The sequence below is a fragment of the Phascolarctos cinereus genome, unplaced genomic scaffold, assembly GCF_003287225.1.
Source record: "Phascolarctos cinereus isolate Bilbo 61053 unplaced genomic scaffold, phaCin_HiC Scaffold_1;HRSCAF=81, whole genome shotgun sequence".
Lineage (NCBI taxonomy): Eukaryota > Metazoa > Chordata > Mammalia > Diprotodontia > Phascolarctidae > Phascolarctos > Phascolarctos cinereus.
The window spans coordinates 8,148,044-8,171,649 of record NW_027555514.1 but is presented as its reverse complement, the minus strand read 5'-3'; the positions used below and the strand labels follow the sequence as shown (position 1 = coordinate 8,171,649).

The window sequence follows — 23,606 nt, the reverse complement described above, 5'->3', positions numbered from 1 at the left end:
TTTTTAATATTATTATTTTTTCATATCATCTGGTACATAGCAGGTAGTACCTAAGGAGTATGTGTTTGTTAGCTTAGATTGGGAACAAACGGGGCTGTCTGAGGGGGGCCTCTGTGTGTCTTGGTGGCTGACTTGACAGTATTTGCTTCTCCATATCCTTGGAACCCTGAGATTGCAAGCCCTTGGTCCTGTATTCATAGTTAATGACTAAACTGGGACTGGGATGGGGATTGGGGAATTAGCTCCCTAACTGCTCACGATAACCAGTAGGCATCGTCTCCCCCTAAGAATTTCAGCTCCATGTAGTTCAGCGATTGTTTCTGAGAGCTCTTCCCTCCCCCCAGGATGGGTTTTTCAGCATGGAAGTTGAAATTCCAGAAAGCAGAGTCATGTGGGGGTGGGAAGGTGTGGAGGGGAGAGGAAGGCGCTCCAGTTTAGGATTCAGGGTCTGGTGGGAACATTCTGGAAAATGTAGGTGCTATTTCCTGCAATCAAGGACTTGCCAGAGTTTGATAATCGTTTCCCAGCTGCGTCGTTCTGGTGAATTGTTTCTAGCCCTGGTGAATTCATGGCTGGGTTTGCATGTTAAAAAGGGGAGGAGACGAGCTCCATTTTGCTGATAGAATGCAGGGAATAGAGGTCCCCCAGTGCCTCCTTGCTGGCCGCCACCTTGAGGGAAGCTCGGCTTTGTGTGCATGTGTGAAAAAAAGCCTCCACTGGAGTATGTCAGGCATATTTCTGCTCGATTTGTGTCAACCCTAATAAGTCAGTTGACAGGTTAATAAATTGGGTGTCTGCTCCAGGCCTGGCACCTCTAAAGGAAACTTAGGGGGATTTCAATCACAGGCAGCTTCACTTTGTTTAGCAAATGAACTTTTCTCAGGAGCCTTCCCATTCTTTCTCCCATTCTCCTCCCCTCCCTCTTTCCCCTTCCCTCTCTCTTCTCTCCTCCCTCTCTCTCTTTTCTTCCTTCCTCTCTCTTCTCTCCTTCCTCCCTCTTCTCTCCTTCCTTTTCTCTTTTCCCCTTCTTTCTTCTCCCTTTCTTTTCTTCCTTCTTTCTTTTGTCTTCTTTCTCCTCATTTTCTCCCCACTTCTTCTCTCCCCTCTTTGTTCTACCCCTCCCTCACTCTCTTTCCTTTTCTCTTCGCCCCCTCCCTGTTCTCCCCAACTCTCTCTTTCTTCCTTTCCTTTGCTTTCTTTTCTCTCTCTCTTCTCCCCTCCCTCTCTTTTCTTCTTTTTCCTTCTCTTTTTTTGTCTTTTCCTTCTTTTCTCCCTACCTCTTCTTCCTTTCTTGCATTCTTCTCCCTCACTCTTTTCTCCCTTGCTCTTTCCTCATCCTCCCATTCTTTCTTCTCTCACCTTCTCTCTCTTCTCTCTCTCCCTCTTTTCTCCATTCCTCCCTTTTCTCTTTCTCTCTCTCCCTTTCTACCTTCTCTCTTCTTCCCTTTCCTCTCTCTTCTCTTCTTCTCTCTTTTTATTTCTTCCCTTTTTCTTTTCTCCTCATCTCTTGTGTCCCTCTCTTTTCTCTCCCTCCCCTCTCTTCCTTTTTATTTTTTCTTGCCATTTCTCTCTCTTTTCTCTCTACCTCCTTCCCCCATCACTTTCTTTTCATTCTCTTACTCTTTTATCTCTCCCTTCCTCACTTTTTTCCCTCTCTCCTCCCCTCCTCTCTTTTGCCCCTCCCTCCTTCTTCTCTTCCTTCCTTTCTCCCTCTCTTTTCTTTCCTCTCTCTTTTTTCCTCACTCCCTTCTCTCTTTTCCTCTCTCTTTTCTTTTCTGTCTTGTTTCATTTCTTCCCCCTTTTTTCTTTCTATCTCTTACCCCTCTCTTCTTTTCTTCACTTGCTCTCTTGTCCCCTTCCCTTGTTTTCTTCTCATCCTGCCTCTCTCCTTCCTCATCCTCTCACTATTTCTTCCCTTTACTCCCTCCCTCTCTCCCTTTTTTCCTCCTCCTCCCCTCTCTGTCTTTACTTCTGTCATTAAAATAATTACATGACAGTACTCACTCCACTTGCCACTAGAAATCCGTTTTCATCTGGAAAGAAAAGCATCAGCACTTTGGTGAAATAACAATAGCCATAACTCATACTTTTCATAGATATTCCAGGTTAGCATAACATTCCTGTTATGTGAGGGAATATACTATAACAATGGAAACCCCCATTTCATAGATGAGGAAACTGAAGATCACAGAGCTTAAGTGACTCACCCAAAGTCACACTTACGGAAAGCATCCAGGCTGGAGTTTGATGGAGTTTTTACCTCTTAGGTCCCTAGGACTAGGAAGTCACCATGGGGGAGGGACTGAGTTCAGTGGTAAGACCAGGGTCCAGTGTTATCAGTTAATTTATATTCAGGAGGAACCAGAAGTGATTCTGCCCCCTGAGACGGAGGCAATCCCAAAGACCAGGGGATGCTGAGGCTTTTTAAATGTGAAAGTCTTAATCAGGATCTGCCCACCCTCACTTCCACCTTCCAAATGACATTTCTTTGACATGTTTTGTATGGCTTGCTCTGTGTTTGCCTCCAGTGTCCATCTGTCTGTCTCTGTCTAGCTAATGAACCTTGTCCTCTTGTCAAAGAAACAAGTGTCTATACTCTTGCCAGAAGACAGTCGTTTGGAATACTTAGGTCTCGGGCTGGACTGACAAGTAGAATGTAAGCTCACTAGATATCAGCTTACCTCTTTGCCATATAAGGCCTTCATTTATGTCCAAGGGCCTTCCTTCCCTTCATGCACCCTGTGGTCCAACCAAACTGATACCTTTCTTGTTCTCCAAAAGTGATATTCTTTCCATGCCTTTGCATTATCTCCCTTATCCAGAATGCTCTGTGTCCTCATTTCTGCCTTTTATAATATCATGTTCCCTTCCAAACTCTGCTAAGCCTCAACTTTCACAAGGACTCCCTCTTCATATCCCTCCAGATACTGATATCCCCCACCATAACCTTTTATTTCTTTTATGTATTATTTAACATACGTTTATATTGTATACACTAGCTCTCTCTTTGCATTAATGTAAAAACCTTTGAGAACACGGACAGTTTTCTATTTTTGAATGCTCCTCACCTAGCACAGTGCCTGGTCTACCGTTGATGTGCAATGAATGCTTACTGATGTGAATAATTTTGGACATGAGTTATTCCAGCACATGGTCAAGTGTTTCCTATGCAGTGCCAATATTTGCATCTTTCTTCAAAGATAATTCTTTCTTTCCAAGGTGGGAAGAACCAACAAGGGGGAATTTATATTTTGGGAGGGATTGTTGGAGTAGGGCTGACCCAGCACAAGTGCTAGAGAAGGGATAGAAAGCCATGTCTCCATTCCCATGCATCTTAGATTTGGGGGACAGCAGACTTCATTGGGTTCAGAGGAAGGAGAGGTAGGATCTGCTGGTTGTTATTGGGGTACAGTCTGCTGCAGAATACAATGAGGTTATCTGGTCTTAAAGTGGCTGACTGAATTTGTCTCATTCTCTCAGTTGATTAATTCAGCTAAAACTAACCAATAACATATTCTTTCAATTTTGCTTTTTTTTGGTTGTTCAGGAGCCAGTGACCATATGAGGGCAACTGGGGACTTTGCAAATCATTTAGGCCATGTAGGAATCCTCTCTGCCCCTGTCCCCCACCCCCTGCCAGTTATTAATATTTTTAGGTGCCTTGTAACTTTATCAGGGGCTCGCTTCATACAAATTCCCTGCAGATGACCTTGTCCTCAGCATCTCTATAGGAGGAAAAAAGGTTTTTTTTTTCCTATATACTTTTTTTTTTCCTTGGGGGCATGAAGTCAGATTTCTGGGGGAAAAAAGCCAATGAATATCCTATCCCTTTAAGTTTTTCCCCATCTGTGGTCATTGGTAAGAGACTGAAGGCTTTGGAGTTGGACAGTGTGTTATTGACAAAAGCATTTGGCACCTGGTAGAGATCCAATGATGAATGAGATGAATACCTTGGAATCAGCTGGTATCCAAAGAAGTATCTCCAAAAAAGCAACAAAAATGGGCCTAAAAAATAAAGGTTTGTGTCATTTACCAAATGTGCTCTGAATTGAGAATTGTTTTCTCATCATATAAAATCTCCTAATCGGTCAGGGGATGGGAGGGAGGGAGGGAGGGAGAGAGAGAGAGAGAGAGAGAGAGAGAGAGAGAGAGAGAGAGAGAGAGAGAGAGAGAGAGAGAGAGAGAGAGAGAGGGAGAGAGAGAGAGAGAGAGAGAGAGAGAGAGAGAGAGAGAGAGAGAGAGAGAGAGTGAGTTAAATGGAATATGTAGGTAATTCTTAAGAGTGTAATTTTAAAAGACAAAATGACACATTTATATGTCTCTGCTGAAGCTGTGCCCATTTTTCCAGAATACTTTATACATAAACAATGCACCGATGAGTGAGAGCTCATGAGATAATGTGTTTAAATCACTTTGCAAATCTGAGTGCAAACATCAGCCATTTGCACACAAATTCCCATATCTCGACACATGCGCCTCATTGTTAAAGCAGCCTACACTAACAGAGTCCTTCCCTCCTCCTCCGTTTCAGGGCAGGACAGCTCTCCTGAGCCCTAGCCCAAGTGAAGCCCCAGGAGCTTTTCCCATTTGCTTGTGGCTCCCCTGGTAAATCTAATAATGGACTTTGAGAAGGAAGCTGCTCGATGGAAGGAATTTGAGAGTATTTTGAAGCACATCATCTCTAATTTAAACTTGTCTTAAGACGCGGGGAGGGGTAGTCTGGCTCAGGCCTGGGAGCGGTCCCCACTTTTTATGACTTATTCATCACAATGCCCGTGGGAGGTGGGCTAGGATTGTATTTAACAGATGAGAAAGCTCAAGACATCAAATAGATAAATTACTTTTTCTGGGTTTCTACAGGGAAATCAGAAGCACTGTTAAAGTTAATACTATTAAAGATCCAGGCACTTGTTTACCCCAATTCTGGCTCTGACATTTACTAATGATGTAACTAAAGTTACAGACAAGTCACTAACTTCGGAGCCTGTTTTCTTACCTGTAGGACATCACAAAAACTGTAACATGCATTTATTCAGTTGTTTTTCAGTTGTATCTGACCCTTTGTGACCCCATTTGGGATTTTCTTGGCTAATATAATGGAGTGGTTTGCCATTTCTTTCTATAGTTCATTTTACTGATGAGGAAATGGAGGTAAACAGGGTTAAGTGACTTGCCCAGGGTCACTAAGTGTCTGAGGCCAGATTTAAACTCATGAAAATAAGTCTTCCTGATTTCAGGCCACATACTCTACCCACTGTGCCACCTAGTTGCCTATGCAGCTAACAGGCACCTAGCAAGTTTGCTATGTATGTGATGATGCAAACTTTAAATCCCTACGTGAATGCCAATTATTTATTATCACTGGTCTGAAAGCAGTGGCTAGATGGTTTAATGGTTAGAGTGCTGACCTCAGAGTCAGGAGGACTTGAATTTCACACCTGCTTCTGAAACTCACTAGCTGAGTGAGCCTTTACAAGTAACCTCTTGGTCTCAATTTCCTTATCTGTAAAACAGGAATAATAACAGCACCTGGTGCCTCGTGTTGTTGTGAGTATCCAATGAGAATTTTGATAAAATGCTTCGTAAACTTTAAAAGACTAGTGGTGGTGGGGATGGTGAGGATGATTACAGCATTACTGGAGGAACTGAAGTTAATGGACTTACTCAGGCTTAATACAACTAGTATGCCTCAGACTTGACTTGAATATCCAGGGCTTTTAGGCTCCAAGGCTAGCCCTCTATTTGCTATGCCCCATTACCCTTATCATTTCTCCCAAGGCCTTTTTTTTTTTTTTTTGCAATGGAAAGATGAGTGACTCTTGGTGAGCCACAGTCATCAGCTGAAGACCTACTGAGTGTTCCCATTATTGACATCCAAGCAAAGGAGGCACACAGAAATAGACTGACTTGGAAGGAGAGAAATGTTCCAAAGAAATCCATATGTCTGGAATGTGACCTTAGCTCTGTTCTTCCATAACCATAAACAGACATGATGCAAAAGAAAATGTGGAAAATCATTATTTTTCAAAAGAAAGAAACAATCCATTTTCTGTATATGCCTTTCTGAGTAGGGGAAAGGCTTGACTGTGCAGAGATCTGGTGAGAGGTACCTGGAGGTATTTGAAAGGTTTAGTTTCAAAATATTCATATGGGGAGTTAGAAGCTACACCTTAACTTCTAAGTGAAATGACTTCTCATTGTTTCTGGGCAAGTGTCCAGAATGGGTCAGGGTCCCTAGAGACACTATTGGAGCTCTGTAGGAATACAGTATGTGCATTGTCTGGAAAGTATACTAACAGAGGCAGGACTAAGGTGAGGTGGATGGAGCTCTGTTCTAGATGGTAAAATTTAGAGGGTATTTATACTTACTTGAAATGATTCAGTGCCTTAGGAACAACTGTGTTTAACATCTTTTATAAAAAACAAAACAAAACAAAACAAAACAAAACAACTTTCTCTGCCATGAGGATTGTGCTGGCTCCTCCTCTGTCACCCAATTCCATCTGGGCAGCAATGGTCCAGCAGCAGCGTGATGATGTCATGAGGATTTCATGAAGAACAGCACGGGTCCACACATCCCAATGCATTTGTCTTCAGAAGTTGATCCTAGTGTCAATTTCACACCAAGGTCCTTGCGGGCAGGACACAGGATGTTTTAGTTTTAGTTTTAGTTTTGACCTTCCTTTGTGTCCAGTGTGCCTGCCAACAAGGAAGAGCTCAACAGATGCTTGTTGGTTAATTAATGGACTTCCATGCAACCAACTTGTCGTGAGGATACACACACGTACATGAGCGCGCACACACATACACACACACTGCTAATAGCATCTCTGCCTCACTGTGTGTGTGCATGTGTGAGTGAGAGGAGGAGAAGTCATCTTCAGTTAACATAAATGATATAAGAAAACAAGTAATGTATTGGAAACATGAGAAAAATTGCTATCAATGGATCCACCATCCTCCATTCCAAAAGCTCTCCTTGTGTTCTTGAGCCAGCTTGGGTCATCACCACAACACAGGAGGAGATACAGCTGGGGCATAATTTCACTTTGAGGACTCCTCGGAATGTGCCAGGATCTTTGTGGGATCTCACCTGATACATAGAGAGAGAAAACAGAAAGAAGATCCTTCTCCTTCAGTTGCTGAAAATGGAAGCCTGGCAGCTGTAATCGTGTTGGCTGTCATGCAAACAGACATGCCTGGCATCTTGGAGATGCATCTTGGAGATTGTTTGGATATGGGTTATATCCCACCTATGTGCTTGCATCCATGCCATAATCCTTCTCTCTCCCTGACCCAAGTAGAATGTCAGCTATTTGTGGGATAGAGTATTTCCTTTTTGTCTTTGGGGATTTATGCTGTCTGACACAGAATCCTTATTTTCCTCCAAGGATCAGCCCAGTTGCCGTGGCTTTTGTGAAGAAATGCCCTGATATGCTCTCTCTTTTGTAAAATGATCTTCTATCTACTAATCTGCCTGCATGAATGTTGTATTCTTCTGCGTCCCTCACTTTTAACTGCTTCCCAGTAGAAAGCCACCTGTACAACCTGGGACAAGGCATCAGATTGGAAGGGCAGGGACTGGCTTTTGTCTCTTTTTGTATCCTCAGCACTTAGCACAATGCATGACACATAGTAGGCACTTAATGAATGTTTGTTGAATTGAGTTGACTACCCCTCAGTTTCCTCATTTGCAACATGAAAGGGTTTGTTTTAAAGGCATTATGAGCACCTTTCAGCCCTGGTATGATGGTCTAATGAATACAAGACCTGTGAGGGCAAGAACTGGATTCTTTTCTGCCTCAGTGTCCCAAAGTACTTTGCACAATGTTTTAGACAAAGTAATTGCTTAATAAAGACTTACTGAGTTTACTAAATATGATTTTGCTCCTAGCGCACGAACCTGAGGCCTGCCTTTGTTTCCTTTACAGGCTCTTTTTCAGGAGTATTGAGTTTTCCACTTACATTTATGTCTGGGAGAAGTATAGACTCTTCAATCTGCCTTGGGATTCTCCATGGACGTGGCATTTGACCTTCCTGGGAGTTGACCTAGGTTACTATTGGTTCCACCGCATGGCCCATGGTAAGTTACAAGGAGACATCTCACTGATGATTTGTGTGTATGATGGTTGTGAAGTGCATTGAGATTGATTACAGGGATGCCTTTGAAATGTGAGTAGAAAAAATCTTGTCATTCTGAAGATGAGGAAGAAGACAAAGAAGGGAATCAGAGTAGATTTCTTAAGCCCCTCCCCCATCTCCTCCCCCCCCCCTTTCCCACATTCAGCACCGAAGGCTGGAGAATATTGGAAATTGTCTGAGTCTTCCACCCACTGTCTTCCATCCGTGTTTCATTGCTTCTGGTGATGTCATGCCAAGATAAGTGGAAAGACATTTGTAAACAGTGTGGCCTTCCCCATCAACCTAATTGACTGTGAATTTAGAAGGGAGTTGGAACAGCCTGCTGCCTAGGTAATGTGGGGCAATGCCAGGAATGTGTAAGCCTCATTCAACCTCTGGGCATCCCTTTCCCATTCCCAGGGAAAATGTAATCAGCTATGAACTCAGCAGACTGAGGCATTCCAGGGTTACCAGGCTTTGGGAGAAAAGGCCAACCTCACCTTTTCTATTGAACTCTTGCCAGACTGGATTGTGGTTTGCGCCCTTGAGAGGGAGAGGGTTCAAGGAGGCCTCCCTTCAGAGGGGTTTTGTGGAGCCAAGGAAATGCAGAGAAGGGGCACTATCCCTGAAGCCCTGTAGGGACTGTCTAGAGTCCAGAAGGGACTGCAGCTCTGGCAGGGAGGGGAAAATGAGGTCACAGCTGGAAAAGGCTGATGTTGGTGGCAGAAGATGGGCTTCTGGGATGAAATCAGGATGAGAGGGAAGTGTTCGCCTTGAAACAATACTGTGGAACGGAACTTAGCATTTTAGTGGGTGGGTGAACTGAGTGGGTGGGTAGGAAGGAAAAGGAGGAGACCTGGAATAATACCAAGAAGGAGGCTGGGAGGTCGGGTGGGGGAAGAGAGCTGGGAGTAGGGATGCACGAGTGCCTATGGGGGTGGGTAAGGGATGGGAGGGAGCATGATGGAATGTCCCTGGAGGCAATGACCTGTCCAGGCAACAGGAGAAGAAACATCCCACAGCCTGAGGTTGAAAAAGCTTTCCTTTTCCTGAGAACATCTTTATTTTTATTTTTTTCACTTTCTGATAAAATGGATTTTTATGTTAAAAGAAGCCCATGTTTTAACAAAATAAGTGTAAATGTTTAAAGGAGAAGAAATTTTGTTTGTCTTATGCTAGAAGCAGGTGGTATAGGCAGTGGTGAGAGAGCTGGGTTTGGACCTCAATGAGGTGAATTCAAATCTCAGCTCTGGCCTTGAGACTTTGGCCAGATCACTAGGTCTCTATGGGCATGAGCTTCCTCATCTACAAAATAACAGAACTGAACTAACTGATCTCTGGAGTTTTTTCTGGCTCATCATCTATCACCCTAGGACCTATTGTCTTCGAAACTATTAAAGAAATCATGTCTTACTGGAATGTGCTTGTCTCAAATCCCAAAGATGGAATTGATGGTGAGAGACTGCCAAATTGAGCAAAAATCATTTTTTCTAAATAAGGACTTATTCACAAACAGCATTTAATATGCTATATGTAACATGAATAAGTAAGGATTAGGACCCTTCTTTTCTTAGTGTAAAATTCATTGAATAATTTTGTCCTTTTATTCAGAAAGATAAATGAGAAAAGATTATCATCCCTGCCTTCTCTAGTTGGAATAAACTAGGCATGATTCATTTGAGGTGGGGCCCTTTCACTAGTGCCTGGGAGGAGGAAGATCAGGTCCTTGAAATATCTGTAGTGGTGTTGGTACAAGCATTGGCTCTACTCTCCTGTGCCTTAGGAACACGTCTTCACCAGCTGCTGAGGCCAGAAGTCCCTCATCTTGTGGGTACATCCCAGAGTGGGAAGGCTCTCCAAGTCCAGCCTAGCTAGTCCTCATGGTCATACCCACTGCTACCAGTCTTAGACTCCAAGGCTTTCTAGTTGGGTGACACCTGTAAGAGCATGGGCCAAACCTTCAAGAACCTAGGGACCTCTGAGTCCATGATGTATTCCTGGCATTGGTCTTGAGTGGAGAAGAAAGGTCATAGGGATAAATGGATGGTCCTACTGGATCAGTAGAGGAGAGGAACCATATGGCTAGACCACAGCTTAGGAGCTGGATGGGGTGGTGGAGTCTAAAGGTTTTTGTCAACTGTACTTATGGGGCTGAGTGAGCATCATAGCTGTCAGACAGGGACCTTCAAGGTCATTGATTTTAACTCTCCCATTTTTGAGATGAGGAACTTGTGCCCATGGTCACAGAGCTAGGAAGGGTTGGAGGCAGGATCTGAACCCAGACCCTCCTGAGTCCAATGGCAGGGCTCTATTACACCATATTGCTTGTCAGAGGACTTGGACAGAATGCTGCTCACCCTGCTGCCACCACCACCACCACCACTACCACCAGATACAAATTCCTGTTTCTGGGGGAAATTCCTTAAGACCCAATTATTTGCCCATACCTTGTTATATTTTCTCCAAAGTGCTTACTCAGTTGCCTTGTGCCTACAACCCTCTAACCCCCTTCCCAGAGGCCTTGAAGGCTCTCCCTACAATTGTTTCATGTCTCTTGTCTACCCACCCCTCTGGGCTTGTTGGTACTAGTGAACTTCTGGGCTTCACAGCCTCCCTCTAGACCTCTGAGATGTGCCAGCTCAGTAGCAGGCAGTAGCGCAACATGATGGCCAGCAAGTGGATGTGTTTGAGGCCACAGAATGAAAGCCCTAGTGTCCAGGACTAGGCAGTGATATTTGTGCTGTTCTCTGCTGTGGTCAGGCTGCAAATGGTCACCAAGTTTAGGAGAAACATTAGAAACTCTCCTCATATAAGCTGAAGTGTGTCCAGAGGTGAGGAACCAGGAGGGTGAAAGACCCCAAACAAGGCCATGCAAAAATTGTTTGAAGCCTCCAGGTATATTTATCATGAAAAAGAGAAGGTAGAAGATGGAAGGGCATCCCTACTTTAAAATGCTTGAAGCCTTGTTGCATCAAAGAGGAATTTGTCCTCATCTCCTCCAATGTCAAGGGCAGGAATTGCCACAGGGGATGGAATCTATGAAGGAAGAAAGCCAATTATTGTGTAACTAAGGTAGGACATTGTGACTACTTCTGCCATCCCAAAGAAAATGGGATGCCTTGGTTGGTCCTTCATTGATAGAGGGCTTCTGGTGGAGACTTCAGGGACACTATTCAGGAATGTGGTGGAGGATATCCAAACTTCAGAACTCATGTGGGTTCAATGATCTCTGAAATTTCTTCCAATAGGGAGATTCAAGGACTTATTGATACTTATATGGCAGAACAAGGAGAAATCCTCAGGTTTTATGACAATGAACCTCACACTCCTTTTTGACCCCTTGAGTAAATTTTATTAAGTGGCCTGTGATAAAAACACAGACCATGTATATATATATATATATATATATATATATATATATATATATATATATATATATAATATGTATTTTTTTTTGGTAATTGGGGTTAAGAGACTATGACAGAAAGAAATTATGTTGCTACTACTTGTTCATTTTGGCAGATGAGGAAACTGAGATGAGTGACTCCCTCAAATCCTCTTGTAAAATAAGTTTCTATTAATGTCTTTTTTTCTTACATCATAGTGATTCCTAGTAGCCTGCTATCTACCCCTTCCAGAGAGGCATCCTATATGACAGTTAATTATTTCATAAAAAGGGAAAAAAAGTCAGCTCAACAGATTAACATGTTGAAAAAGTTGGGAACCATATGCAATGGGTAACCTCTGCAGACCTCCCGCCTTCCCAAAAGGTGTGACTTAAGGCTATCTTCTCCTCTCTTCATTTGAATCCTGCTTGATTTTTGTAATTGTGTTACAGCCACTTTTAACATTTCGGTAGGTCATTTTTCTTTTTGGTAACTTAGTGGTAGTTACTACATACATTGTTTTCTTGATTCTCCTGACTAGTCTGTATCAGTTCCTAGAAATCTTTTCATGCTTCTTTGTAATCCATCACATTAATAATTTCTCCTATGTGCTTGTCACATAAGACATTTAATAAATGTTGATTGACTGACTAGCATAGTAATAGCCCATTATACTCGTGTACCACCATTTGTTTGGCTACTCCTCAGTTGTTGGGCACCTATTTGTTTGTATTTCTTGGCCGTCACAAAAAGTATTTTGAAATATTTGGAGACTTTCTATTGATATGGTCTTCCAAGTCTCAGAGTTGAGAGGAAGGCACATGAGTGTGAAGTGAAATTGGTTTTCAGGTTAACATTTCCCTTTTGGCTCATTGGGATGTTATTATCAGTCAGGCAAAGGGACTTCTGTTTTCTTTGTTGTTTTTGCCTGCCCTTTGGGTTAAATATTCAAGAAGGAAGCTGAGGCTTTTAACAAGACAGCAAAGTGAGGGGAGTGGCCTCAACATTCCCCAAGCCCTGCCAGCATTTCACAGACTATGAAACCAATTCACGAAGAAACTGTTGTGTTGGTGCTAGTATAGGTGCCGTAAGACAGACACCAATGGAATTTCCCCTAGAAGATTCACTTTCTTCAAAGAAATTGAAATGTTTTCTTTGGAGAAGAAGAATATGGTATGGCACATACCAGGAGGACCAGCCTTGGAGCCCAGCAAACCTGGATCTAACACATTAAAGCTGGGTAACCAGGGCTGTCCTACTGGTCTAAATGAATGATCTAAATCACTAATAATAAGACAAATCCAGAGCGAAATGGCGCTTCACCCCTTGGTGTCCTCAGGAAGGTCTCTGAGGCTATAGACTGCAAATGAGTTGGATCTAGGTAATGGTGGAGAGAATTTCCATTCAGGGAATCCAATCAGATGACAAATTTACACCTTAAGGAAAACACTGTAGGACAATTACTTAGGTTTTGAGAAGAAGGTATGAAAAGGAAGGAATTGGTCCATCACCTTTCAGATTTCCCCCCTTTGATGAAGGGAATCTTCCTCTGTGTACATGTTCTCACTTTCACACCTGTAGGCTAACCAGGTGTCTGATAAAGGAGATCTGGAATAGATTCACTGAATGTGATTTTCCCTATGCTTTCAGGAAGACTCAGATCCTTATCCTCCTTTAACTTCTTAGTTTATTTTGTTTTTTTCCCCTTTATCTCCTATAGTCTCTTTCTTCAGTAGGCTATTTAAAAAAAAAAATCCTGAAAGCCAATATATTAAGAAGGGATTGTGAAATTGGCCCCAGCAGAAAGTTAGATGGGCTGGAGAAAGCTGTTCCCACAGAAAAGCTGAGAGAGATTTATGGGTGATTTCATTCATTCATCAATTAAAATGGGTAAAGTGGTGTGTGGTTGAGAGTTTGGTCAGATAAGAACTTTTCGCTTTCTGTGAGAAGCCCAGAGCAGCCCTCACTTGGCTTCCTGACACGTTTGTGCTTGGAAGGACAACTGCTGGGGACTTTGTGGTCAGAATTATGCATTCAGGGTTGGAAAAATGAGCCTGCCCTAATGGTTGACTGTGTGATGCCCTCTGGTCAGGAGCTCAGAGCAGGCTTGTATTATTGTGAGCAGCCCAGGCACTCTGAAATTTGGGTTAGCTGACTTCCAGTTATGCTATCCATTCTCATTCTCTCCCTCTCTCTCCATACACGATATAGATATAGACTACACACACATGAACATGCATATACGTACGCACACATGTACACATGCATATACATAGACATATATTATGCAACCTTGTATACACATATACATGCAACACTCTTACATATACATATATATGCATATATACATATGCACAATATATATATGCATCGAAATACACATATATGTGCATACAAGTTGGAAGTCACATAACCCTTTTTGCCTCAGTTTCCTCATCTGTAGAATGAGTTGGAGAAGGAAATGGCAAAACACTCCAGGATCTTTGCGAAGAAAACCCAAAGTGGGGTCATGAAGAGTCAGACGTGACTGAAATGACGGAGCAACAACGATAGTTTTTGAACATATGTTCAAACAGGACATCACTACTTAACAAAGAAATTGGAAGGAGCTCATATTCATTTGTGTTAGTGCTGATAAGTCCCCATATAGGAATTACAATGAGGAATGACTTAGGGAAAGTCATTCCTGATTTGGCCTCAGTTTCTTTATTTGTAAAATCAAGGGTTTGTAGCAACAATACCTCTGACTATATGGGCGATATTCATATACAACTCCTTCTGCACTTGGGGTTTGTGCCTAGAAAAAAGAACATACACACACACAGACACAGACAGACAGACACACACACACACACACACAGACACTGACACTACTATCATTCCTACCTCCTTTGTGCAAAAGGAAGGCAAAGTCAAGAGAACCTGGGTTTAAGTGTTCCACCTCTGACATGCACTAACTGTGACCTTGAGGAAGTCAATTCATTTTTTAGCGCTCTTAACTACTCTCTATATTACAAAGAAGGTGCCCAGCTCTGTTTGTATAGGGATTTTCCTCATCCAAGAGTTCCCAAATTCAGTGAAATCACAAACCCAGTCTGGCTCTTTCTCTCCAATAATACATTACATTTATATAATGTGCTTAAAAAAAATCAAGTGCGTTTGGCACATTGAGCTGATGAGGTAGTTAATACAGGTGTTCTCCTCCTTAGCATGGGAGGATACTGGCTCTCAGAGGGAGGGGCATGCCTATGGTTATGTAGCTATTACATGTTAGAGCAGGCATTTCAAGCACCAGTTCCATGTCCATTCCCTCATAACATCTGCTTCAATACATAGCAGCCGAGTGCCACAGACCAAATTCTGTGCTTGCACCCTGAAGATGCAACAGCAAAAGCCCACATGTCACAATGAAAGTAATGCAATTAGCTGTGTGCTCACCACTGCCTTTTAGAAAGACTGAAAAATAACTTTACTTTTCATTCTGCAGCTGAGGTGAGTGGAAGCTCCCTCAGAGGTGATCTAGGGAAAAACCAAAGAATTTTCAGAAGGAGAAAGCAGAAAGTGCCAGGAATCCCTGTTTGGTCCTAAACTGGTTAACACTGTAGTCACTGGCTTGGATAAAGACATAGATGACATCCTTCCAACTGGCGTGTGATAGAAAGCTGAGAGGGAGAGCTGGAAATCTGAGGGTGGCAGAATCTCAGAAAGATCTGCCTGGAGAGACTTTGGGCCAGATTGAAAGAGATGGCAATGGTTGAGAATGAGTGACTGGTGAACGTTGATAAGCTGGGCTTATCCAGGCAGGGCAGCTGGTGGATGAAGGGTCTGATTTTCATTCAATTCAACAAGCATTTATCAAATTGACATCATGTGAGAATCAGGGGATATTGAAACTGGAGAAGAAAGACTTGGGAAAGAGGATCACTCTTCAAGTATTTGAAGGGATGTTGTGTGGAAGAGAGATTAGACAGGTTCAGTTTGGTACCAGAGGGTGCCAGTTGGGGCAGGGGTGCAAAATGCAAAGAAACTATATTGCAAGTCAGGGGGCTTGGCTTGTCTCAGGATGGAATGGCTTTCCTGTCACTGAAGGTCTTCAAACAAAGGCTGGAGGACCAGCATTGAATATGATGTGGAGATGATTCTTTTCCACACATGGGTGGGACCGGGTGGCTGCTAAGGTAGATTCCCACTCTGAGGTTCTGGGAAACTGAGGCACAGAGAGGGAGTAACTTACCTAATGTCACAACCCTAGAAAGTGGAAAATCCAGGGTGGTCCACCATTATGACTCTAAGGACAATCCTTCAAAGTAGCTAACAAATGTTAGGAATCCTGTGCTGGGCTTTTTTTGTTTTTTAATAAAGAATGTGGCTTACTCAAGAGCCAAGGGACGCATCGACATCCAGTGTGCCCTACCAGGGAACAGCTAATTTCACGTTTTTGTTGGCAAGGTTATGGATTTCTAGGAGTAGTTCAGAATGTATCAATAAATGGATTTTTTTTTGTCAATATAAAACCAGAAAAAAAATAAAACAAAACATTGCAATTATTCCCTGTGTGAAGGATACCCTCGTTTACTAAGGAAGAAACCACAGTTTTGTTCAAAAGCAGTCATACAATTGGAAAACTTCACTTTGAAGGGATTAAGTAACATTGTATGCCCACCTCTACTCCTTTGGGCCAGACTTTTCCTAAATGCCCCCTTGTTAAAATAAAGCGTGCTACAGGAGCCTTACTTTTGATAATCTCTATTATTCATCTTGAAATATCTTGCCTCAAACCCCATATTCTTTCAAATTAAGAGGAAACAGGCAAATTACAGAAGTCTCTTCCAGTCACTCATACAGTGAAAGAGAGCAGTCCTAAATCTCCTGCATCTTTGCATTTGGTACAGAGTTCTTTCTCAGTCTTCCTGCCCACTTCCTGGCTTCCCTTGTCTATTTTTCTTCTCCCCTGCAGGGACTTGAGAGAAAAGACAGATGCACACAGTGGAAGATTGCGGTGCACACCAAGCCCTCGGCTTTCCTTCATCATTCCACTTCTTATTGCTGTAGTTTGTAATTGAGGTGATTTCCCTGGGACAGGAATGAGAAAAAAACAATAGTTTCACAAGGCCCTCCATGCTCTCTGGGAGTTCTCTTCTTGTGTAAATGCATCCACTATGTCAATTAACAAACTCACCCAAACCTCGGTAGGATCTATTTGAATCCAGAGGGTCAAAGGTTTGAATCTGTCAAAGGCCTTTGAGTTGAAGCTTTTAATGTGGGGGAGGGGGAGAAGGATGTCTACCTTGGCTTGAATTAGATGGTATCTCGCAGAGCTTTAGGCAGCTTTCTTTAAAATGTGGATTTGGCAAAATCACATTTCAAAGATCCAGTGTATCCTGTGAGCTCATCAGCAGGAGGATTAGCCTTTGTTTCTTCTTTGTGGCTTTTCTGTTTTTTAGATTCAAGATAATTTGGGACCAGAAAAATCACTGGGTTCTATGAGGCTGGAGACACAGCTTTTCGTTTCCATATGCTCCTTCTATTTATGTGTGTCTGTATGTGTGTTTATAATTTTTTTTTTTAATGATTCTCATGGTCTTGCCCCATCTGAAAGTACAGTGGCCACTCACAGGCCCAACCCCACTGTTTCTGAGCATCCAAGATCTGTTGTTTGGGACCCAGGCTAGTTCACCCCTCCTTAGGCAGCCTGGTGACCTCTGTACTCGGGACTAACAACATCAGGGCTGACCTTAGCACGTATAGCTGATGGGCTTTAGACTGACTGCAGCTCAGCTGATCCATCACCCTTGGTCTCTCATGGTAGCAGAGATTACCAACGTATACCACCATGCCAGGCCTGGTTTTATAGTTGAACAAAATGCTTAAACCCTATATGCCTCAGTTTCTTTATTTACAAAAATGAGAGTGGCTCAGATAAGATGGCATCTAACATTTATTCTTCCAGTTCTCCAATGAGCCTCTGGCTCTGTGAGCAGTTCAGATGGCTGCCAAATTTTGGATTGTAATAGGTCATTGGCAACTCTACCTCAGGTTTAGGGTGAAAGACCAGAATGGAATGGTTCCTTCTTTAGAAACAAAAATGCACGAAGGAAATCTACTATAACTCACTGCTTTTCCTTTCTCCATTTGTAGCATTGGACAAAGAATCAGGATGGGTTTTCCCTACCATTCTTTCCTGTGCCTTTTTATGTGTATGGGGAGGGGTGGGGTGCAGATGTGGCACTGTTGGGCACCAGTCTCTAAAGTACCTGTGATCTCCCTGAAGTAGATATTTTCTCCCATGATGCAGATCTCCCATCCTCCACAGTAGGCAACGATTGTGCATTTCTAATTGCTTCTGAACCTCTATCTGCTTTCTTAAGCTTTCTGGTAATATAAGATCCAGAACTGAATCTAGATCTAGTTTCCTTATTTTATGAACCCAGAAGGAGAAAGGGACTTGCCACAGGTCTCACAACTAGATAATAATCACATCTTCAGTTAGTTTGATGGTTTAGGATTTTCTATGTAAAGTATTTTACTAAAGTTAAAGGACTCTATAAGTGGCAGCTATTCCTTAATGCCATGAGGTCCAGGGGAGAGAATGCTGGCCTCCCCAAGGCATACCGTGAGTTCTACCTCTCTCTGATACACACAACATGTATGGTGTCTAGAGTGCCTGGAGTAAGGAAGACCTGAGTTCAAATCCAGCCTCAGATACTTATCGCTTTGTGACAGCGGGCAAGTCAATTCACTTCTGTTTGCCTGAATTTTCTCAACTATAAAATGGAGTTAACAACAGCACCTACCTTCCAGGGTTATTGTGAAGATTAGCTGAGATAATATTTTTAAAGGACCTTGCATAATGCCTGGCACATAGTAGACACTATATAAATACTTATTCCCTTCCTCCCATGCCCTCCAAAAAAACCCAAGACAAACAACAAAAACCACAATCTCAACCACAACAGCCACAGAGCCTCTCCAAAACTAGAACTTGCAGAGCAGATGTTGGTCTGGACACATAGAAGTTTCTTCACCATCATCCTATCCTATGTTATATTGCATTATATCATGTTGTGTTATATGGCCTCATCTATACAATGGTGATGATAATGCTATACTTACATAGTTATTGTATTAGATGAAGTGACTCTATACATATGTAAATATATATGTTGGCAGCTAGGTGGCACAGTGGATAGAGCACTGGGACTGGAGTCAGGAAAACCTGAGTTCAAATTGTGCCTCAGATGCCTCCTAGCAAGTCATTTAACCCTATTTGCCTCAGTTTCCTCATCTAAAAAAATGAACTGGAGAAGGAAATGGCAAACTATTCCAACATCTCTGCCAAGAAAACTCCAAATGGGGTCACAAAGAGTGGGACACAAGTGAAATGACACAACAGATATATGTATGTGTGCCTATATGTATGCAGGTGTAGTCAGTTCACTTGATCAATATAATAACCATGTGAAGTGGAGGTATGATCACCATTCTACATGTAAGGAAACTAAGGCTGGGAAAGAGGAAGTCCTGATTTCTTCCCTCTCTCTGCCCTCCTCCTCTGTCTTACTCCAAGACCTGATTTGTGTACACCTTCTCCGTGGTTGTTCTTTGTCTACATGACTTATGGGCTTGTGTATGACCAAGCAATGAGAGAGTATTGAATCTGGGGGCTTGTTATTTTTTTCCCCTTAAATTGGTAGACTTTTAATTCTGCTGAAGCAAATTCAGTGAAAGCAACAGGCTTTGCCCTCGGCAGGCACTTAATTCTCAACTGGTGAATGGAATGATTATGTTTGATGAAAGTAGACTTATGTCAATATGCTTTGTGCTGGTTTCTATGACTACTAGGAGGATAGGAGGCTACAAGGACCCTGGGGGAGGTTATTAGAGAAAGCATCACTTTATGAAAACACCAAAAAGAGACTACAAATGGCTTTCAACACTTAGGGAAATGTGTATTTTAAAGTGAATTCTCAAGTTGGCTATGGATGGTGGTCCCTCCCTGCCCCCTTCACAACACTGAGTGCCCTGCAGCCTTATTAACTCCCAAGGTCATTTCTAATGGATGAAGTAGTTGGGATCCCGTGCTTATTTCTCACATTATTTCTGTAAAAACAATGGAGTGAAGCTACTGGAGTTTCTTAAGTGACCTCCTGGCTGGTCTTTCTTCTGTAATTCCCAACACTGGTAGTCCATTTAGACAAAATGACTGAGCAGCTCCCACCGAGGTCCAATCACAGGGGAGAGCTTTTTTTTTTCTTTTTGAGGGGGGAGAGGTAGCCATGGAGAACTGTCTTTATGCAGGAGAAAAGATCTTTCAGCTTCAGGTTTTGCAATTCACCTTTTGCCTATTCTTTTCACCAAAAGTCTACTGTGAGAGTCAGCAAGGATTTATTAAGCACTTATTCTGTGCCAGACAATATGCTAATGGATAGTGATACAAAGAAAAGCCAATTTGTCCTTGCCCTGGAGAAGTTTGCATTGCTAATGGGATAGAGAACATATGAGATACTAGATATATGTAAGCGTATTCTTACCAGGGAATGTGCATTTTCCTTCTGATGTAATGAAAGCACACATAGATGTGTCTCATATCCCTTTTACAGATGGCCAGAGTCCTATAATCATAGATTTAGTGTGGGAAGTTCTAGCCCAGAGATTGTCAGTCTTGTGAAAATGTGGAAACTGAGTCGCAGAGAAGTCAAGCGACTTGCTTAAGGGTAGGCAGGTAGAAGGAAGTCTTATGGTTTGGATTTCACTCCACATGCTTTCTCCCCTTGCCACACTGGCTCTCCAAGGACATTACATTAACTCTCTATAGGTCCTTGCTGGTGAGAAAGAAGGGGAACATTCTGTCTATCTACTAGTGTCTCTGAGTTAAGAGATTCTTTTCATTTTATTTTTATATTCCCAATACTTAAACAATGTTTGATATATAGTATATGCCCAATAAATGCTTGCCAAATTGAATGGAATGGATTTTCATTTAATTTCATTGGGGCCATCTTTGTACCACAAAAGTACACAAAGAGAATTTCAAGATGATCCCTCATAATCCAGTAACATAGGGGCTGGAAAAACCAGGTTTTGGTTTTGAGTCAGAAGGAATAGTAATAAGCATCCCTAACTCTTAGCAGTCAGAATAATCTGCTTTCTTTTTGAAAGGGATTCCATCCTCCATATTTCATTTCTAAAGCTGAAATGTCTGTGAGTGGGTCACTCTTGCTCATAGTATGTCTCTTCTGTCTGCTCCATTTTGAATGTTAAATTATTTACAGAGATGTTTTGAGCTCAAGGATGAAACTCAATATTTTCATTTTGGCTGTACTTTTGTGTCCCTTCTCTTATTTCTGGTGTGGCCTGCTCACCTTAATTAAACATAGTTTAACCTTCCCAAAAATTCCTTTCTAGCTTGGAAATGGTGATCTTTTCCCCAGAAGCTGGTAGATGGAACAGGAAAATGACTGAAACAGATTCTCTTCCCCACCCCCACCCATGCCTTTCTTTTCTGGGACTGGATAAGATTCACAGTGTATTACAATACAAAATTTTACCTTTCCTTCCTTCCTTCCTTTTCTCTTTCTTCTTTCTTCTTTCTTCTTTCTTCTTTCTTCTTTCTTCTTTCTTCTTTTTCTCCTTTTCTTTCTTTCTTTCTTTCTTTCTTTCTTTCTTTCTTTCTTTCTTTCTTTCTTTCTTTCTTTCTTTCTTTCTTTCTTTCTTATTTTTCAGTCTTCCTCTGCCTCTCCCTCCTCTCCTTCTATCCCCTCTCCCTCCTATCCTTTTCCCCATTCTTCCCTCCTCCTTCCCTCTCTTCCTCTCCTTCACTCTTTCTTTCTTTTCTTTATTTTTCTCCTTCCCTCTCTGTCTCTCTCCCTTGCTCTTCTATCTTATTTCTCAATCTTTTTCTTTCTCTGTCTTCCCCTCCTTTCCTTCCATGCCACTCCCTTCCTTCCTTCCATCCCTCCTTCCCTCCCTCCCTCCCTCCTTCCTTCCTTCCTTCCTTCCTTCCTTCCTTCCTTCCTTCCTTCCTTCCTTCCTTCCTTCCTTCCTTCCTTCCTTCCTTCCTTCCTTCTTTCCTTCCTTCCTTCCTTCCTTCCTTCCTTCCTTCCTTCCTTCCTTCCTTCCTTCCTTCCTTCCTTCCTTCCTTCCTTCCTTCCTTCCTTCCTTCCTTCCTTCCTTCCTTCCTTCATTTTTCTCTTTCTCTCTAAGTTTATACTACTGGCTAGTCATTGGATCTTCCCTCTACAGCTGGAAAAGATCTCCAAAGATGTCTAATCCAACGCCATCACTTTCTGAATGGGGAAGCTGAGGCCCAGGTTGGGGAAACAATCTGGGATCATAGCTTTAGAGCTGGACAGGACCTTTGCAGGCCAGCCCTCTCACTTTACAGATGATGAAACTGAAGGCCAAGGAGGTCAAGTAATTTGTCCAAGGTCAAGACAAAATGTTTAATTGTCTAAACTCTCAATTCACTATAGTACAAAAGAGTTGTACATTAGCATGATTCTAGTTCACCTTGCACTATGTTATTTATTGTTGGTTCAGTGATGGCCTTGACCTTGTAGCTCCATGAAACCTTTGGGAAGACATAATCTCTACTCAAAGTGCTCATTTTCTGACTTAATCGAGCAAGAGTTCCTGAATTACAGCAGATGTCCAGGTGGTAGTTAAATCAAGGAGGGATCTGACTTCACATAGATCAGGTTTCAGAAGTGGTGAGAGTTTGTTTTTAATGAATATTATGGAAAAAAGTTTATAACTAAAAGGAATTAGACAAATCCTATTTGGAAGCGGGAAGGGTTTAAGGTGAAAGAGAGAAGGATAGTGTAGGGCAGTTGTATTCAAATAGAATTGGGGATGGGGCCAGGCTTGAAGTCAGAGAGACTGGGTTTGGGTCCTGCCTTCTGCAATTACTAGCTTTGTTGTTGAGCATAGACAGCTAAACCACCTAACCTCTCTGACTCACTTTCCTCATATATAAATTGGAGAATATCAGACATCTATCTCATTGTTCTGAGGTTCAAATGCAACATCACACACAAAGCACTGATGTATATTTTACCTGCAATTATTTATCATCAATAAGTCTCAAAGTAGGCACAAAGCAAATGATATTGAGAAAAGAGTATTTTTCAGATTAGACAAAGGGCTTAAAAGGTGATTGTGTAACACTGAGATGTGTGGGCTAAAGCACAAAAAAAGACTATGATCTGGCCATGGGAATATTCAAATGAAAAGAAACAGTAATGATCAACTTTGCTCCAGCTTTTCCTCTCATTTTCATTAGCTACATAGCAATGCTTCGAAAGATCCAAGCTCACATTTACACGGTGCTTTAAAGTTTCAAAAAAGAAATTTGGGAAAACACACACACACACACACACGCGCGCGCACACACACACACACATGCACACACACACACACGCACGCACACACGCACACACGCACATGCACACACGCACACACACACACACACACACACACACACACACACACACACACACACACCATAAAGGCATGTGGAAGCTCAAGGCCAGGCCAGGAGACCAGAGATAAGATTTTAGCAGTTCAGTGGAGAGATTTATGAGTTTTTCATGGGGGCAGGAGATAAAAGTGGAGGATTTCATTACAGAGAAGTAAATTCTGAGAATGATGGGTACTTCTTAGAATGGAAGACAAATCAGTCACCTCTTGAAGACTCTTTACTTAGAGGCTTGCAAGGATCACTTCTCCAAGCTGCGCTTGGGAGCAGGACTTTAATTTCTGAAGGGTTTATGAGGGTTTTCCTTCAGAGGGTTTTAGCAGAAGCCCCCAGGGCAGGAAAAGACAAGGAAATCACTTTCCCTCTCTCCCAGTGGTTGCAGAACTTGTGAGGGGGAACATCTCCCACGTCCCCTCTGTGTCCAAATATCTCTGAATTTGTAATTATGCTCTCAGAGCAGCAGAACCAGACTCAAGGGAGATAACCTGCACTTTTCTGTGATAGGAATGGCACCATCTGGTAGAACGAGTTCTGGACTTGGAACCAGCAGAGATCTGAGTTCAAATCTTTTTCTGTCTGCTGTGTGCTAGGTGATGGTGGACCAGCCCCTTAAAGCTCTCAGT

The 23,606-nt window shown here is 42.4% G+C and overlaps 1 protein-coding gene across 2 annotated transcripts in view; it reads left to right on the top strand.

Annotated features, from left to right (window-relative positions):
- Window positions 1-23,606, top strand: part of AGMO (alkylglycerol monooxygenase) — a 358,382-nt gene that overhangs the window by 14,265 nt on the left and 320,511 nt on the right. For both annotated transcript variants that reach the window (XM_021000039.2, XM_021000037.2), the window contains exon 3: window positions 7,932-8,083. In XM_021000039.2, the coding sequence (XP_020855698.1) occupies window positions 7,932-8,083 (152 nt within the window). The remainder of the gene's footprint in view (window positions 1-7,931; window positions 8,084-23,606) is intronic.